General features: G+C 41.5%; 1 protein-coding gene across 18 annotated transcripts in view; it reads left to right on the top strand.

Moving 5' to 3' along the window:
* Nucleotides 1-20183, top strand: part of LOC113015756 (dedicator of cytokinesis protein 9-like) — a 64193-nt gene that overhangs the window by 15118 nt on the left and 28892 nt on the right. For 16 of the 18 annotated variants that reach the window (XR_013905582.1, XR_013905581.1, XM_080297840.1 and 13 more), the window contains exons 2-6: nt 10486-10602; nt 13556-13645; nt 15407-15489; nt 17441-17510; nt 19441-19536. Coding sequence is in view for 16 of the 18 variants with exons in the window: in XM_080297840.1 (XP_080153966.1) it covers nt 10486-10602; nt 13556-13645; nt 15407-15489; nt 17441-17510; nt 19441-19536 (456 nt within the window). In the remaining 2 variants the exon portion in view is untranslated. Of the gene's footprint in view, nt 1-7891; nt 8083-10485; nt 10603-13555; nt 13646-15406; nt 15490-17440; nt 17511-19440; nt 19537-20183 lie in introns of those variants that run through there. The other 2 variants (XM_080297839.1, XM_026157995.2) reach the window with 2 other exon arrangements.

A 20183-nucleotide genomic window follows, 5' to 3' on the forward strand; every position in this document is an offset into this window, starting at 1 on the left:
GTAAAGTAAGGGTTTACTATTGCAAAAACGGTAATTAGATTACCGTTACTTTCCCGTAGGAACGCTGCGTTACTAAAACCGTGATTTTTTGCGAGAATGTCTCACGACAGTGACGTAAGCGAGTGCGCCGTTAGTGACAACAGCTGTCTGCAGATCAACAATGGATCACATATCGATTGTGGGAGAGAGTATGAGCGTGCAGCGTTTAAAGCGTGGAAGTACTGACCTTACTTTGAGTTTGATTCCATAAAAAGTGACAAAAACATTAGCGTCCATTGTGCGTGGGAAGAAAACTTCTTTTTACAGCGAAAAAAACCCTTAAACTTCCAAGCAAGCACCGGGTGCGCCATGACGTAATGGGAAACTCACAGAGAAAGTCGCGGATTCTTCAACTGACCGCGGCACACCTGCACCAGGGTAAACCTCCGCCTACTGTAGTCCTGCTTTACAGGTGAAAATAGAGCAACAGCACCGCTGAGTCTTTGACTTTATTTATTTTCTGCTGTGTTTTACTTGCATCTATTTGAAAGAGTGAGTGTAAACACAAAAAATATTTTATTTTATGTGCTGGAATGTGCAGAAAATAGGTTTAAATGTTAAACTAATTTATTCAAGTCAGAGAATGTTGCATATAATAAAATTTTTGCTTGATGTATAAAGTTAAAAGATTAAAACTGATAAAACAAGTTAAAAAAAAGAGACTTTTCCATTTGATTACATTTTGTATGATGGATTATGTAGAAAAAGTAGAATTGGGCTGAAAGATCTATCACTTTATCACCTCTTCAGGTTGTAAATCGTGTTTTTAAAAAGTAACTAAGTAACTAAGTAATTAATTACTTTTGAAAATAAGTAATCAGTAAAGTAACAGTAATTAGTTACTGATTACTTTTTTCAAGTAACTTGACCAACACTGGTAGCCAGGCTCTCCAGTGTATCCTTTGAAAACCACGGATCTTCATCTGATCACCCCAGCTAGTTGCAGGAGCATTGACTGAATACTTCTGTCCTTGGGACTTGGATAAAGCTGGGGTAGCCTACATACTGAGCATAGCTTAACCGCCCCGAAGTTGGTGTTAGCCTAACTTCAAGTCAGCAGACAACAGAACTATCTAGTTCAACTTGGCAGAGGTGTTTTAAGAGGGCAAGAACTGACAGATGACTGTGATGACAGGGGTGTATATGTGCAGGCAGGTCCCAGGTGTCATTGCACATCCATCCATCCATCCATTCATCCATCCATCCATTTTCTTCCGCTTTATCCGGGGCCGGGTCGCGGGGGCAGCAGCCTAAGCAGAGAAGCCCAGACCTCCGTCTCCCTAGCCACCTCCTCTAGCTTATCCAGGGGAACACCAAGGTGTTCCCAGGCCAGCCGAGAGATATAATCTCTCCAGCGTGTCCTGGATCTGCCCCGGGGCCTCCTCCCGGTGGGACATGCTCGGAACACCTCACCCAGAAGGTGCCCAGGAGGCATCCTTGTCAGATCCCCGAACCACCTCAGCTGGCTCCTTTCGATGTGGAGGAGCAGCGGCTCTACTCTAAACCTCCCGGATTGCTGAACTTCTCACCCTATCTCTAAGGGAGAGGCCAGCCACCCTTCGGAGGAAGCTCATTTCTGCCGCTTATGTCCGCAATCTCGTTCTTTCGGTCACTACCCACAGCTCGTGGCCATAGGTGAGGGTAGGGACGTAGATCGACCGGTAAATTGAGAGCTTCGCTTTTACACTCAGCTCTCTCTTCACCATGACGGACCGGTGCAGGGTCTGCATCACTGCGGCCGCAGAACCAATCCATCTGTCGATCTCCGACTCCCTTCTCCCATCACTTGCGAGCAAGACCCCGAGATACTTGAACTCCTCCACTTGTGGCAGGAACTCATCCCCGACCCGGAGTGGACACTCCACCCTTTTCCGGCTGAGAACCATGGCCTCAGATTTAGAGGTGCTGATCCTCATTCCCGCTACTTCATACTCAGCTGTGAACCGTTCCAGTGTGAGCTGGAGGCCATCACCCGATGAAGCCAACAGAACCACATCATCCGCGAAAAGCAGAGATCAGTTTCTGAGGCCACTGAAGTCATAGCCCTCCGCCACTTGGCTGCGCCTAGAAATCCTGTCCATAAAAATTATGAACAGAATTGGTGACAAAGAGCAGCCCTGGCAGAGCCCATCACCCACCGGGAACGAGTCCGACTTATTGCTGGCAATGCGAACCAAGCTCTTGCAACGGTTGTATAGGGATTGAATGGCCCGTAGCAATGGGCCAGACACCCCATACTCCCGTAGCATTTCCCACAGGACACCCCAAGGGACACGGTTGAATGCCTTCTCCAAGTCCACAAAACACATGTAGACTGGTTGGGCAAACTCCCATGTGCCCTCAAGTATCCTTGAGAGGATAAAGAGCTGGTCCAGTGTTTCGCGACTAGGACGAAAACCGCATTGTTCCTCCTGTATCTGAGGTTTGACTAGCAGACGAACTCTGGTTAGTCATTGCAGATCATCTGCATTACAAGCTTGAACAGATTTGTCTTCAGCCACAACATGCGGAGGCATTATATGCCATACTATGTGTTGTAACAAGTGAATTGACTGAAAGGACACCTAAGAGCTACATCTCAGACTCATTTATCATGCTAACTCAATTAGTATAGTCAATATTTATGTTCAATTAGAAGACGACTCAATAAAAAAATCAATAAATACAAACAGAAGCTGGAACTAAGAACTGAAGACTCAAAATACAAAGGAAATCTAATATATATAAATAATAGAATCAAAATATAAAAAATAACTAAAAACCAAACAGAGAATACCTTATAGTAAAAGAGAATTCAAATTCCAAAAAACTCAGAACACTGGGTCCCAGACCTAGGACCTGAAATAGTTTTGCAAGTTTGCACAATGTCCTCTGGACAGACAAGACCAATAATGCACAGTGCCACTTAAAGAAAAGCAAACAAAACATAACTGCACAAACATTGAGTCACATTAAGCCCAGCTTTAGTTTTCGTGTGATGCAGAATACCCAGCATCTTATTATTACCCCCTTATCTTATTAGGTTACAGATTGAAGACTGAATGAAACTCAGCTACTAGTTTAATTTAACCTCATTCTGAATTGTTGTTGACTGTTATAGACAGTGGCAAAATGTGTTTTAAATCTGTGTATGACATATAAGATCAGTCTGAAGGGGAAGTTTCACTTCTTTTCAGTCAACACCCTCACACTTTGACTCCCCAGGCTAACTGTAGCTCTCAAACATTATGTCAATCTGGCCTTATGCAATACTCCACAGACTCTTGTGATGTGCTGTGTCTTTATATGTATATGTTTGTGTGTGTGCACATGCACATGTGTGTGTGTGTATATATATTCCCCTCAGGAACTTTGTGAAAGGCTCACATGTCGTAATTGGTTCAAGCTGAATAAAAGCAAGTGGAGACTATCCCACTCCACTTCCTCCTCCTCTGCTTTTTCTATGATTTTTTTTTTTTTACAGGCTCTTACGGAGATGGGCCTATAAACTGATTTGCAATCCCTTCAAACACACATTCAGAGCCAAAGTCACTTGTGGTGTGACTGTTATGGTATCCGTGATACCCTGTGGAAGTGTATGAGAGTGCTCCAGAGATGTGGGTGAATGAAGCAGAATGACCTCAGTGCAGCCAGTCTATTGACAAGGGGCTGATTATTATACTGAGCTGGCGTCACCGTCACTGCAGCCTCCGTAGGATGACAGGGACACAGCAGACAGCAGTGCATAAGACCAAAGGACAGCCAAGTCTCTAACATGCATTAGATTCAGTGTACAGTAAATGTTTTACCTCAAACTCTCCTGTTGAAGACAGTTGTTTTGCCCATTTTACTTCACCTAAGCTTTGAGGTTTAAAGGGAAACATCAGAATCCAGTGTTTTCAATATATTGTTTATTTTAAAGGCTTTCACATGCATTGCCTGTTTTGCTACCTCTTTTTGTCTTTTTGTTATCAGTACAGCTGCTTTTTAAAAAGTCGCCTGCTAGGTGGGCTTTCAGGTCACTCTATATTACAGTTTCTGCAGCTTTTGTGGTAGGAACCTACCTACTTTCCACTGCGACTGTCTTTCTGTTTGTCTGTCTTCATAGATATTTCATTGTGTCTTCATACGTGAATGAAAATAACTTGCAAAGCATTGTAAGCCAAAAGTTTTGTTCCCACTCAGTTCATAAAGTTTCTGTTTTCATAGTCAAGCTTGCCAAGTCCTTGTTTAGAGTGTTGACATGCTAGCATTTGGTAATAGAAATATCAGTAGTTTATAAATAAACTCAAATATTCAAGTTTAGTATTATAAATGTGTCCAATTTATGGTGGTAAGTTTTTAGGATTTGAGGCAGCTCAATGCTTGCTTACAACAAACCAGCCGTTAACCAGACCCTTGTTCACATCTTTTTGAGTTACGGTAAAGTAGATGTTAAATATTCTTAGCATTTCTTCAGTGGGAGTGCAAGTGACTTCAAACATACGGTTCCCATAAACTTACAGGAGCAGCCTCACAAGAAACAATGCAGCTAGCTTAGCAGCGTCATACCAGAATGTCACCAGTCTTCTCCCTGGTGGTATTGGGGAAAATTACTACGTGTGCAAAAATGGGTGTATCCGGTCGTTAAGTGATGACGTGACAAATCCTACTTCTGGGCCTAAAGTAGTCTGCGTTTAATATGGCTTTTGTGTTGTTAACATGTTTAATGTTTTGTATTTTCTTCTATTTAATCTCAAAAAGCTCCTAAAACAGTCAGTGATCACTGTTGACCTCCCTCGGCTTTTATTACCGCTAATCATTTATTTAAGATCAGTTTTTAAAACCTTAGGCTGTAACTACAGCCCAGCCCATGCAGCAGTATATGAATGACTAACCTCGTATTGTGGATGGATTATCTCAGTTGTTCTCCTGGCTGAAGTTTGGTCCTTTTACAGCATCCTGCCATGCGATTACATTTGTACCTGACCACGAGAATACTCACGTTAACTTTTATCGAGTGGAAAAAAAGTTAGCTTGTTTATATTATGCTAACATAGCTGTGTCGCTAGCGATCACGTAGCACATCATTATATACCAGCTAGTCCAACTTCAGTAACCCTGCAAACGTCACTGCTGTTTTCTGTCTTCATTTATGTTGGAAGTGATAACAGAGCTGTACGTTTTAATTTGTTTCCAAAACTCCGCAGTCAGGGCATGCTATATTGTGTTTAGATAGAAGCTAGCGAGCTAACTTCCTGCTAACTTCTAACGCCGTTAAATGTCATAAATTCCGTTTTCATGGATGCCTGGATGTTAAACTCAATTGTTACACCTGGTAGAGCAGAACACTGATCATTATTAAAGATGAAAGACAGTTTTTCAACTCTCAGAAATGCCATAGTGATCGTTTGATATATGGACCTGCAGCGGAGTTTAGGCCCAGACACAGCTAGTGACGTCAGACTTAACGACAGGATTCATTGAAAGCTGTCTGGCAGGTGTAATAAAAGTTTAGAAAAACTCTTTACAGCCCAAGTTGTTCGTAGTGTATTTAAAAGTAGAATGGGAGGCAGAGCCTTCAGTTTTCAGGCCCCTCTTCTGTGGAACCAGCTTCCGGTTTGGATTCGGGAGACAGACACTATCTCTGCTTTTAAGATTAGGTTTCACACTTTCCTTTTCGCTAAAGCTTATAGTTAGGGCTGGATCAGGTGACCCTGAATCCTCCCTTAGTTATGCTGCAGTAGGTGTAGGCTGCTGGGGGATTCCTATGATGCATTGAGTATTTCTTCTTCAGTCACCTTTCTCACTCACTATGTGTTAATAGACCTCTCTGCATTGAGTCATACTTGTTATTAATCTCTGTCTCTCTTCCACAGCATGTCTTTTATCCTGTCTTCCTTCTCTCTCCCCATCCGGTCGCAACAGATGGCCACCCCTCCCTGAGCCTGGTTCTGCCGGAGGTTTCTTCCTGTTAAAAGGGAGTTTTTCCTTCCCACTGTTGCCAAAGTGCTTGCTCATAAGGGGTCATATGATTGTTGGGTTTTTCTCTGTATCTATGAAGCGCCTTGAGGCGACTTATGTTGTGATTTGGCGCTATATAAATAAAATTGAATTGAATTGAATTGAATATGCCTTACAATATAAAGCACCTTGAGGTGACTGTTTTTGTGATGTGGCGCTGTATACATAAAATTTAATTGAAAGTTACCCTCCCTATATTTCTGCACAACCACCCTAATTGATATAAACCAGTGTATGAACCACATTTGACTAAAATCCTTCCAGCAGTTACTTGCTCTTTTACTGATGGTTTTGCTGGACCATAATGAAGCTCTTCTGCACCACACCTTATTGAATAATAAATGGTGCACTTTTCCGTTGTTTTTAGAGGAAATAATTTCTCTGCATGCTACATTTCAGCAAGTCTCTTTGAAGCTTGTACAGTTAAAAGAAGTTGTGCAAATGATCAAAGGAAACTGCGGCACAAAAAAGTCTCACACGCTCACACAACTCACACACGCTTGCCTGCCTGTGTGCTACATTTTATTAGGAGCGATGGATCTGAAACTGCAGTGGAGCAATGATGGCCTTTGAAGTCATTCTGACCCATAGCATGTCATCTCCACGCTGTGATGTCCCACCTCCCCCTCTTACAGTCTGTGTGCACTAGGGAGCCATAAATTTACACCTCATGGAGATAATTGGATGAGTTATTAACTGTGTGTGTGTGACTCAGTAAGACTCCATGGCTCATAAACGGCAGTGTGTTTTGGAGTTTTGTGAATTATAGCTTAATGGAGAAAAGAAAGCCTCCAAAATAAAGGATTTGCATAAATTTAGCACAAGTAATTCCTCACTGAAAACTTTAAATGTCATCTTTCTGAAACACAGCCTTCGATGGAAAACGGAGCTGAGCTGAGGCGCCTCTGTTGCTTAAAGATTAAAGGCAAGTGGTTGTCCTCAGAGAGAGTGATGACTGTATGGATAAGCAAGAGGCAACTCAAAGTGTTCCTGAAGCAGCAGGAGAGCGTGTGCTGTATCTGAGACCCGGATAAGGGGGAAGTGTGTTTTTAGTAGACCCTGCTGTGGGTGCCTGCTGCAGTGGATACAGCACAAGAACAGTTCAAAGCAGAGCAAAACAGCAACGGGGAGTAGAACTTTCTCAATGCAGACTGTTGAAATACTGTAACTGTGACCATTGGCCATGTTTTCATATCAACAGTAGCTTTAGTGTTTTGGAACCAATGTAGGATCCATCTGTAAAACTAAAGCTTGTAGCTTTTATGTGTTCACATCATGAACAAAGTAATTCAGATGCCTCCTTTGAGGTGTTGATCAACCAAACAAATGACAAGCCAACTTCATTTTCTGGCATTTCAAATATGAACCTCAATGACCTCAGTATTATTGAAGTGCACTACAGTATAAGAAGGACAAACAATTTAGAGTAAATGGTAAGGTCTATAAAGTAATGGTTTGCTGTACAATGCATTTTGATAGCATTGTCTTTTGAGATGAGTGTTTAGGTATTTACTACACCTTATTTTAAAGAGTTAGCCTTTTAAGTGTGTTCGAAATGAAAGTAAGTATAGTATATCTGAGTTATTGCATCTTTTTTCCTACCTTTTTAGGTGGGTTCAGTTTTCAGCTTAGTAGTAGGTGGGGCCGGCGAGTATTTGTGCCTCTTCCGAATGTTTAATGGGGATGTGATTATATTCCCCTCCTACTCACACAAATCACATACTGTACATACAAATGCACACACACACACACGCATACACACACAGCTGTGAGCCCCTCCCACCCTCACAGACTGGAATAGAGAACGGGAGAGAGAAGCTTGACGGTTGCGACTGAGTATAGAGGGAATGTCACTGGACCCTGGCAACACTCTCACAGACTAAAGGCAGTAGCCCAGTGACAGAATCGTCCATCTGGCTATAGGCACAGACAAGACTGATCGCCATGCAGGGACGGACAGGAAAAACACCCAGAAAGGAGATGGTGATAGAGTCTCCACAGCAGTACAAGAGCCTGGCTGAGATTGAGGCAGAGGTGGAGGCAGGGTCACAGGGGGCAACGGTGAGTTGTACTTATGCCATATTTCAGAAATAAATCACAAGTTGTTTTTTTTAAATCTGGAAATTTCTTGCTAAATGGAAGAGATGTGATTGTTACCTTTTAGTGCATAGATTCTTTTTAACAGCTACTTTGAAGATCTTTTTAAAGGCATTTGAAGGAAATTGGAAATAGTAGGTCACACCTCTCCAGAGGGTTGAATGTCAATCTTTTTTAGGATATGAAGCACTTGTGAGTCCTTTTTTTCATGAACTGTTCCTGTGCCTTAACGAGTTTGAGAAGTTAAATGCAGAGTTGATAGAGAGCTCATTTGTTGAAGAAAATAGTAAAAAGCACCATAGCCTGGGAATGAATTACTTGAAAGTCACACAGTTCACAGCCGCTTGCTGTTATCTTCGATCTCACTGGCAAACATTCAGTTGGAAATTTGAACTGAAGTTTTTTTGCTTGTCATGCTCTTATAGATCCAAGGGACTAAGAGCTATTTGCACTGTATCATCAAAAGTATTGGTTGGATGAATGTAAATGTAATTCTGTGAGCAGACATTTGTTTATTTTTCTAATGTATTCACTGGATTCAGAGGCTTATCCAAATAGTTTGAATCATGTGTACTTCTAGTGGTCACTTTGAAACCAGAAATCTCAGTTTAGTTTTACAGCTATTAGTGACAGGTCAACACTCAACTGAGCAGTTTAGGAACTGAAATGATGTTGAATCAGTTCCTAACTACTGTCAATACTAGTTTAATCCATACTAAAGCAGGTGCATAGCTATGCTGGGCAGTCAGTGTTTTTGTCAAATACGGATGGATAAAAAAAATTCTGAATGAATCAGTCGAAAAATGACAAATGCAGATCCTTCCACACTGGTAAACTGCATTTTACAATTTAGCACTTAACATCCAGTCGTGCTCTGAGCAGACAGTTGTGTCTAATTTTGTGTCAAGAGGGTAAGAGGAAAACTCTTGATAGAGGTCTTATTGTTGGGGCGCAGATGGCAAGAGGCCAATGGCTTCAGTCACAAAGGCTGTGTGTGACTTGCGTTGGTCTGGTTGATGGTCAGGTTGATAACTTTATCAGTGATTTTGGAGCTAACACAGTTGGGTGGATCTACTTAACATCTTTTTTTAAGTAAATCCAAAAAAACTAGGTGCTGTTACTTGGTGCTATTTAAATAACATTGTGCTGAACTGAATTATGACCATTAAGAACAGAGGTGAAGGAGAGAGTGCGGCAAGGGTGGAGTGGGTGGAGATGAGTGTTGGTGTGTGATCTGTGACATTAAGGATAGCAACAAGAGTGAAAGAGCAGGTTTAAAAGACTGAAGTGTGGTTTGATGGAGGTGGCAAAGTAGTAAATACTCTGCATATGCGAAACATCAGCACTTTAGCTTTATTACAGTGAGTATGTTCATACATTGATGTTAGAATTTGTGTTAAATCTGCAAACTTAGCCTTTTCTTCTTTTTTGCACACAAGGCATAACTTTTTTTCACTGAGGTGTCTGTTAGTGACTTTGCTTGGAAAACCCCTTCTTTTCTTCATTCTCATGTTTTACTTCACAATACTTGGCAGGTATCCTAGTAGAATGGAGTTTAAAAACAAAGGCAAACCTATAGTTTTAAGCTTCAGTTCCCACACAGAAAACATAGTATAGCTACTTAATCTAGCTACAAGGGCTGAAACTGCAAAAGGGCACTCAAATACATTTTTGGCCTTAATGTGTAGAGAAATGTAGCTGTTCAGAACAGCTATTTCCTTGTAATTAACTGGTTCTGTAAACACAGAACTGTGTCTTGGTTTAGTCTAATATCCACATCCACAGAGATGGCGTGTATCACTGGTGAACATCAGACTTTGTGAGGGAGGACATGTGGGGGGGAACCCCTTGGGTCTTTTCTGTGGTATGTTACAGCTGATGTCTGCAGTGACAATACAGCATGGTCTACTTCTACAGTAAGTTAAAACTCCTGGTCAGGGTGTATCTTCCTCCTGTTGAGGTTTTAAATCTGAGCTCAGCCCACTGTGACTGGTACAGTGACACACACACACACACACACACACACACACACACACACACACACACACACACACACACACACACACACACACACACACACACACACACACACCAGTGTCTCCTACCGTAACCCACATTCACTGCCATCTCTGTTTCTGTTTCTACATCTGTAGCTTTCAATCAGTAATGCTGTGAAAGGACAATGGCAACTTGTTGTCCATGCACTGTGACAGATTTCCTTTTGTAACTTATCTCACAACCCGTGCAATAATAATACCCTTGACAACTCTACAGTAAAAGACTGCCATTAAGGTTGTGCGCTTATGCTGTAAATGACTACGACAAAAATGTGAAGAGCTGGATTAATTCAGTCATCTGTTCCTTCAGGTAAAGCCAAAGATCATTGAGCCTCTGGATTATGAGAATGTGCTCCTACAGAGGAAAACTGAGATCATCAGTGATGTTCTCAGAGACATGCTGCAGTTCCCCACAGACGACTTCCAGGTAAGAAAAGTGAGAGTTCTGAAAGCCATGCTGCACTACCTTTTAGGGAAATGTAGAGAATCCATAACTGTGAGCTGGTAAACCAAGTACAAAGAAGTATAGTAAGTATGTATAAACAAGTATGTGTCATACATTGGATTTTTACTGTATTGTGTACACTGTCTGTACAGCATCTACATCTGCTGCTTCCATTCAAAAGAGCTTAAAGAATGCATCAACATGACATCACAGTAGTGCTGAGATTGATGTTAGATTGGCCTGTTCCCACTTTTGGAACAAGTCATGCTCAAATAATTGCCACTTGTCAATCAGTCTCCTTGGCAATAAACCAAACTTTATTCTTTTCTTACTGCACAATAAATTTGACAAAAACACCAAACCAACAAAGAAGAGATGAAAACAAACACAACCATGGGGCACACTACTGTGCTGGACTCAAACCCACATATACTCTCCTGCTGGATTAATGTGGCTTAATCCATGGCTAAAATGAATCTCTAACAGAGACACCATTTCTTCCTATTTGAATAAATTTGGGTAAAATGTATAGTAATTAATTACATGAAAAAGACATTTTATGAGCAGTTTTGTACAGGCTCACTGTCTCATGTCAATGCCACATACAGTAAAAAAAAATAAATTAATTAAAAATTCATAGCAACAATAGTATGTGGTGGGAAATCTACAGTCTACAACTCCCCTCTGGACTCTTTCGTAATCAGTAGATGATGGGTGGGTTTCATTACAAGGCCGTCTGCAGTGTATAGTGATTAGTGAATGTGTGTGTGTGTGTGTGTGTTTTCATGGTCTCGCCCAGTATGTCCATCTAACCTGCCATATGTTTTACATCACTGGGCCCATAGAGAAGGGAGGGAGCTAGCCAGACATGTGGGTGTAGCATGTGCACGTGCTGCACAGATTAACACATATGAGCACACGCCCACGTTCACATTTATCAGCCTGCTAAGAATGCTGGTCTGTATCTCTGCATGCACATACGAGCAGAATACGGTAATGCCTGTATTTTAAAAACAACAAAATTAAATGGGATTACGAAAATGGTACTTTCATGGGCAGTTTTGCAGATCTCCAACTGTCACCTTACTGGTACCTTCAGTTTCCAAAGAAGAAGGTTGACCTCAGGAGACTCTCTTCTTACCCTTTACCACTCTGGCCTCTGTGATCTCTATGCCCTATAAGTATTTAAATTTTGTCTGTCCTCCTGCATTAGTGCTGTGGGAACACACTCCTTTGGTCTGGTGGAAGTCATCAAAGCCCTGTTTTAATGACTGTGAAAGGAATGATGTTAACTGGCTGCCAGCAGTTCCTGCTCACAGTCAAAAATGTAAATTTAGCCACCTTTAAAGAGCAACTTGTCCTTTATGCTTGTCTATACATTATGGATGTTACAGCAGCAGATGGATATTTTGGGAACTATATTTATAATATTTCTCTGTATTAATATACTGTATTGTCTTTCCAAATCATATATAATCCATTAATAAATCCATAGAGAGAGAGTAGAGTCATAGAGGAAATGAAGCTGAACAGTTGAAATATCAGTCTGAATAATCTGAATTTTCCACATTATAAATATAAGAACTATATTGGACCTTTATGCAGGATTACACACAGGAAGATTCAAGTGAGCCCAGTTTATCTATTGGCATATCTTTGATGGCTGATGTGAACGTGAGCTGGTCAGACATGCTTGCTAATGGAGGAATGAAGAAACTAGGTCATTGTGCCACAGCTGCATACTCATCTTTGTGGTTTGAGCAGAAAAACAGAAGACTAAGTGGTAGCACAACCTCCAGTAGCTTGAAAGTCTTGCCAGTCTTTTTCTGGCCTGAGGTGCTTTTTGCTCCTTTGCTTTGGATTATCACTCGTCATCTGTGTCTGGATGTCTCACTCTAATAAGGCTGGCAAAGATGAATTAGGTTGGAGTAACGTTTGGCTGCCATAAATCCTCTGAAGCAGAGGATTTCTCTGAGTAATCATTATGATTCCTTTCACTTCATTATTAAAATGCATTTTTAATATTGTCCAAGTTTACCAAGCTACTTTCAGCTGCTCCCTTATTCACAAGGGGTCAGCATAATGGCTAGCTCAGCACATTTCATTTGGCACTCTTTTACACCGGATGCCCTTCCTGACACAGCCCCCCTGAGGGATTGGATGATCTGATATCCTCGTGTTGGTGTTGTTCCCAGACCATCATGAAAATGTTGTTCCAGGTTCAACATTGCAAGTGACCAATCACATTGTTGTGACGTTATTCCAAGCCATTCGTGCATTTATGAAATTCCAATGTTGCAAGGACAATATCAATTCTGCTTACTGTTTATTAAAGGGTTACGGTTAGGGTTAGGGTTAGGGTCAGGGTCTGTTGATCGGCGGACAGAGGCGGTTTCACGCAGCTTAAGTACAGTTTTTTGTTTTACGCCAGTTTTTCCCGAAGTCGCAAAACTATGACGTCACAAAATTCTGATTGGTCACTTGCAATGTTGATCCTGGAACAGCATTTAGTATGATGATCTGGGAACAACACCAACACAAGGATATCAGATCAACCTGAGGGATTTGTGTCTCCTCTGTGGATCAAACCGGGGATGCTCACTTGTTAGGGAAATGTGTAAACCAATACACAGTGGAGCCACAATGAAGTATAATACGATCATCCATATGAAATAAAAAAATCACAGAGGCATAGGAAGTAGCTGCCACTATGCTGTAGGGTAACTGAGCACAGCAGTGAACCTTCTTGGCTCTAAGGAGGCCAGAATGTTGCCTACCTTCTTTTGAAAAAGAGTACAAAGAGAAGCCCCCAATAGGGATCAATAGTTCAATAGTTCAAACAAGAGTAAAGTGAATTTTTGGTCTTATAAAAACCTAAACCTAGATATGCTGTGCCAACCTCATTTTCAGGCCTGCCTTCTGTGTCTCCCCTCAGATCTCCACCCTGCAGCGCCAGGGCCGGACTCTGTTTTCCACTGTGCCAGAGACTGCAGAGAAAGAAGCTCACTCACTGTTTGTCCAAGAGGTAAAACTAATACATATCTGGATGCAAGCCTGCTTTGTCCGTTATTTATCACTCAACCGCACCACCATGATTTCACCTTTCAGCCAAAAGTAGGCATCCAGATTGTGTATCTGGATTTCACTCTTTGAAGACTCATCAAAGGGGGCTTGTATTTTCAGATACAAATCCATGCAGGGACATACTCTGATTTGTTTGTGGCAGGTTGGCAACGAGAGAGCTAATTATATTTCAGTCAAATCTAAGTGAAAAAGACAAATGTTATCTGACCACTAGAAACAAGTCATACCATGTGTGCTGGAATTTTTTTCTGCTCCCCTTCAGATGAACTTCCATTCATGTTCCCCGCCCTTACATGCTTGCTAACAGTCCAGTAGATTGGCCACAGATGGAGCCTATAGTTCATTGGTGGTTCATGTAGTTTCAGAAGAGCTGTGTGTTGAGATTGGTTTGGGTGCAGCCTGATAGAGCCTGATAGGTGATATTCCCCCACAGCTGCAGCCAAGAGTGAAATCATAAGTACATCTGGAGCAGCTGTGCTCCTTACACATGGGATGTTTTGTTTCATAATTTGTTATTCTACATTTTAATGACCCCCTTTTCCCTCACATTTTGTGAACACAGAACTGATGAGCACACATTGAAATAATAAAGCTATGTTTAAACTGCTCTTTACCTCAAAAACATGTTCTTTTATGCTTTGTTATCTTGAATAGCTGTTTTTTTTATTGAATCATGTTCTTTTTCTGCATATTAACTATAAACTTGTATAACAGTGTTTTAATTAAAACATTCAAGTGCTCTGAAAGGATTCATTCTTTAAGTTTACTTTGAATGATTTGATTCTCTGCTAAAATTCTAGGTTTGCTCATTTGAAAAGAAACAAAATGTCGTTGAGTGAAATAAGTATTTAATTCCCCACAACCCAGCCACAGATTGGCTGTGGAACACAGATTACAACCAATCAGTCACACAACACTTGTTGTGTGACTGATTGGTTGTAATCTGTGTTAAAGTATAAAGGAGGGATCTTCTTCCACCAAGGCAGATACCTCGCTGGGTTACTTTTAGGGGAATAGCTGTACTTTAAAAGTTTGTAATGCAGTAAACAGAGGTCAGATGTTATTTGGATGCAAACTATAATGTGATATTTAGAAATACCATATCTCAGTATTGTTTCATAAATGTAGCCAGGGGTAGGGGTGAATTAGTTTTGAGGATCCAAATGTAGGACTCATAGGCAGTCATAAATAAACTTTTAATGCTGATTAGCAATGGGTGTACAAAGTCCAGGAATAAAATGAGGACAAACCAGCAAGTCCAAGTTCGGAAATCATTGGAATAACAATATAAGTAATACTTTGCTACAAGAACACGTAGCAATACAGACGACCCAAGACAGGACAAAGGAAGATACACAAGAAGTGATGAGGGGAGAGGAACCAGGTGATTACTATACTGACTCTTTTTAATCATTGAATGGCCCAAAATCAAAGATATTCCATTTATAAATAGTAAAGTAAGACATTTAGTAAACTAGAGATAATATTTAGTTAGTAAATAACAGAAGAGTGAACAAAGCGTGCATCTGCTGACGCTCCTGCATCAACAGGGCCATCTATTCCCAATTAAAAATAATTTTTGTAATGTTGTTAAACATCTCCATACTTTTCCTAGATTATTTTTTTAATAAATCTAATTACACATCTGTATATGCTTTGTTAAAGAGACCCCTCACCACCTCTTTACTTCATGTACCTGCAGTGTATCACGACCTACAAGTCTGACTGGCACGTGGTCAACTACAAGTATGAGGAGTATGCTGGAGACTTCCGCCAGCTTCCGAAGTGAGTATGCCGGAAGGCTTCTGCTAACAGGTCCATCAGACTGCACGCTCTCAACAGTCTATCAATGCTGCATTCATGTAGCCAATGATAGTGTTACTGACTCTGTTTCAAACACTACAGTGAAATTAATAAAGACAGTATGTAAGTGTTGCTGGTAGAAGGGCACTCCACCACATCTGTTTTTATCATTCTCAGCAAGTCTTGTAAAAGCATGTTGCCTTTATAAGTCTGATTTGTCTTAAGCACACTGCTGTTAGAACAAATCATCTATATACAAATAGCAGATTAGCAAAATTTGTTTAGCTCATCACACTTTGTGTGTGTGTGCCACTTGTTTTGCACATATTCAACTCTGTATATTTTATATATTTTATTATTATTATTATTATTATTATTATTATTATTTTTACTATTTACTATTTAATTTGTAAAAATGTGTATACACACACACACACACACACACACACACACACACACACACACACGTAGGAAAATATTTAGTATACACATCCAGAAATGAATACACTATTATATATTGTACATATATTTATTAGTTTCAGGTTGGCCATTCTTGTATTTTGCTCGTTTGTGTTGTTGTGTTTGCACATCTCTGTTGCTTGTGGGGCTCGCACACAAGAATTTCACTCGCATGTGCTGTGCCAGTGTGCCTGCACATGTGATGTGACAATAAAAGTGATTTGATTTGATTTGATTTGCATATTCTTACTGTACTGCTTGCCCTATGGTTCTAAAAGCCTCCACAACATATTGTAAATCTCACTGTGTTCAGTGGCACTGCCCTTTGTGTACAAGTCCCAAAGTGTGAACTGGTGCCTCCTGGTGGCACATTACATTATTCTGTAATAACAGAATTTCAGTTTGAAATTGAAGTTACATATTTATAAAAAAAAAAAAATCATTTATTTATATTTAAATAAAATGGGAAATACCTGCAACCGGTCGAGGTTGAATAAAATATTTAGGATATACATTTCTTTCTTGTATTTTGGTTAGAGTGAAGATTTAAGATTGGGTGGCCCTATGAGATTTGGGAATGGCTATTTCAATCAAACGCTGGATTCTCTTTTGGTGGTTCTAAGCTCCACAGTAAAAATAGAACACTTTCGATGTTTTCCTACCAAGGAAAAGTAGAACTATTCTTGGATAGCTGTTGCCCAATGGCATCATAACAAAAAGAAAATACCACAATGCATATGTGCCCTTGGATGAGCCTTTACTTCACAAAAGAAATGAGTATTACAGATGTATGTCATGGTTAAGACATTGCAGAGTAACAGCAAGCTGGTTTTGGCACTGTTTATAGTTCTAGTTCCCCAGAGCCACTGGTGTTTGAGCTAGAGTAGAGAAACAGCTGCCGATTTCATCAACATCTTGCTAGAAGAATTACCTTACAAGATGTGGCTGAAGTGGTAGTGAGGTTATCAATGTGCTGTGGGGATAAAGGTTAGTATAGTTCATTAAAACTAAACTAAAGAGTTAAACATTCATTGAGTGTTTAACTTCAAACTTAATAGTCTCAGAGTTGTAAAGTAAAGTAAAGTGTAAAGTGTGCGTGTTAGTCCCCATAGGGAAATAGTTCCTCTGCATTTAACCCATTCACCCAGTGAAGCAGTGGGCAGCCACCAGTGCAGCGCCCAGGGAGCAGTGTGTAGGGACGGCACCTTGCTCAGGGGTACCTCAGGGTAGCCGTTCAGTGGAGTCGAACCCCCGACCTTCCGATCATGGGGCCACCACTCTACCTACTGAGCTATCCCTGCCCTTGATTAATGAAAACATTCTTGGCAAATGCTTTCGCTTTCGTCCGTCTTGCGCCGGTCCAAGAATTTGCCCCAAACATATGTAAGAGTTCTTACATATGTTTGTGAGATGGTTTAACATGAAATTGAATTAAGTGAGCCAAGGCTGAATTATCTTTTCCCAAACTTTTCAGTAAGGTATTGAGACCTGAAAAACTGGTGGCTCATGTGTTTGAGGTGGATGAAGATGTGGAAAAAGATGAGGTAAGATGACTAATTCCAGACTCGTCTTCAGCTGCTTGTTCCCATAGTTTCTTTGTGATCCACTTCTGCTCCTGTAAGATACAGAGCTTATAAGTGTGACTTTGCATTCTTCCTTTAGGACTGACCAAACGCTCTTCAAAGAAACTCAAATACAAGGAAGTGTAACAGAGCGCACTTAGCTTTTAATTTATTACTAAACATTGTATTTGTTTAGTTTCAGTACTCTTTTACAAGCTAAATGTCTTTACTGCTCTAGATCCACACTGTTTGTAGCATTCAAAGGCACATCTCTTCCCAATAATTATGACACTTTAACAACGATTTCAACTTTGGACCTTAATAGGCGCACAACAGCACTGTTTATCTTAATGTGTGTACAGGTTCTTACTATACTGGTGGGGACCAACAGCCCTTGTGGGGACTAAAATTCAGGTCCCCACGGGGTTGAAGGCATCAGTCCAAAAACAAAACATCCACAAAAACACTGGAGCACAGGGAGAAGTTCATAAACAGTTCAGGAGGCCGACCCGGAGGACGAGCAGTTCAGGGGGCTGACCGCACAGCAGAGCCGTCAGCGGACACAAGGTGCTGAAGCAATTCCTCTGACCCTTCAGCGATGGCGGACGGCTGAAGCGGCTCCTCGGGCCCTCTAGCGATGACGGACGGCCGAACGGGCCCCTCGGACCCTCCTGCGGAGACAGACTGTCCAACGGGCCCCTCGGACCCTCCTGCGGAGACGGACTGCCCGACGGGCGCCTTGGACCCTCCTGCAGAGGTAGACTGCTGAACGGGCGCCTCGGACCCTCAGCGGTGGCCAACACAGAACCAACAGGTGCAGAGACTGATCAGAACCAGCAGGCACAGCTGCTGAGCAGGTGACACTGGAGACTGAGCTAGCGGCTGCTGCTGAGCCGGGCAGAACATCCTCCGGTGGGCCGGGCAGCGAAGCAGTTGTGGCTGGGTGAAGGTGTAGCGTATTGATGATGAAATTCCGTACGAGCGGGTGAAGCGCATCCAGTAGTCAGGGGATCCTGGAAATGAATCGCTGTAGCCTTGTTTCCACAGCGTGATGAAACTCCTTTCCCTCATGATTGAGCCACAGTTGAAAGAGTTTCTCCACGGAGTAAATAATGTCACGGCAAAGGTCTTCTGGTTGAATGCCGCTGGGTCCATGTTGGCTGGTTTGTGCTGTCACGGCTAGCAGGGCAAGCCGTGTGAGTTTTAATAGAGGACCCAAGATGCAGGCAGCTTCAGATGCGAGTGAGCTTTATTAATAAGGATGGACACACAAACCAGAATGTAGCAGGCACAAAACAAAACCTAAGAGCACTTAAACTGGGAAAACTAACCTGAACCCAGAACAAAGACACCTGGAGACTCGGGAAAGCAACACAGACAAACCAGCAACAGGCAGCAGAACACACAGGGCTTAAATACTCTCAGGAGTTATCATGGGATAGTAGACAGGAGGGGAACACACCTGGTCACGGCTAGACACAGATGTAAAGCTGAGAACACTCACATGAGACAGAGACCTTCAGAATAAAACAGGAAACTGACAGACACAGAACTTAACAGACAGATTCACGAGCAGACACTGTGACACCATGGATAGACAGAGGGAACACAGAGAAGTGGGAGCAGGTAGGCACAGAACAGAAACCTAGCAAATGGCAAACCTTAACAAAAGACATAACCAGAATAAACAAGAACATAGAATAATATAAGGAAACACAAAACACTGAGTCATCAGACTCAGGACCATGACAAAATGTGGTTTTAGTGTCAGGGTTACGATTGGGTTATGGTTAGGATTAGGGTAAGGGTTAGAGTTAGGCATACATTTTTGATGGTTATGTCAATGAGATATCCCCACAAGGATAGCAACACCAGACAATTTTTTTATTTTCCCCTTAATCTCCTCCTCCAGGACACAGCCTCTCTGAGATCTCAGAAAGGAGGAGTGTCTAAGCATGGCTGGCTTTTTAAAGGCAACGTCAACGGTGCAATCACTGTTACAATGCGGGTGAGTACAGCAGACTGAAAATGACAGAAATTTACATTTTCTTTGTTTATATATACAGTCCGGATTAGAAGTTTAAGACCACTTGAAAAATGACAAAAATTTATATTTTGAATGGTTGGATATAGTAGAGCTTCAATGTGCAACAAGAAGAAATGGAAGTGAGACAAAACATTTTTGAGCATGCAATTTATTGAAAACCAGGTTGAGGTGGGACGCAGTAAAACGGTCATTTGGAATTTCTTAAATGATTCTGAGGGTTAAGGAACAAAAACGTCAAGTGGAAGATCAAAAAACATTTTGTCTTAAGATCCAGCCATGATGTTTTTGTATATAAAAAAATCACATTTTATATATATCAAAGCACTTTAAATTGTAAGGAAGACCCTATAAAATACAAATATAACAGAGAAAACCCCAACAATCATATGAGCCCCTCTGAGCAAGCGCTTTGGCGACAGTGGGAAGCAAAAACTCCCTTTTAACAGGAAGAAACGTCCAGCAGGCTCAGCAAGGGACAGCTATCTGCAGCGACCAGTTGGGGTCCGGGGGGGCAAGACAGGACAAAGACATATTGTAGAGCCAGAGATGAATAATAAGTGATGATCCAATACAGAGAGGTGTATAGTCACGCAGTGCGTGAGAAAAGC

Source organism: Astatotilapia calliptera, chromosome 23 (genome assembly GCF_964374335.1).
Source record: "Astatotilapia calliptera chromosome 23, fAstCal68.1, whole genome shotgun sequence".
Lineage (NCBI taxonomy): Eukaryota > Metazoa > Chordata > Actinopteri > Cichliformes > Cichlidae > Astatotilapia > Astatotilapia calliptera.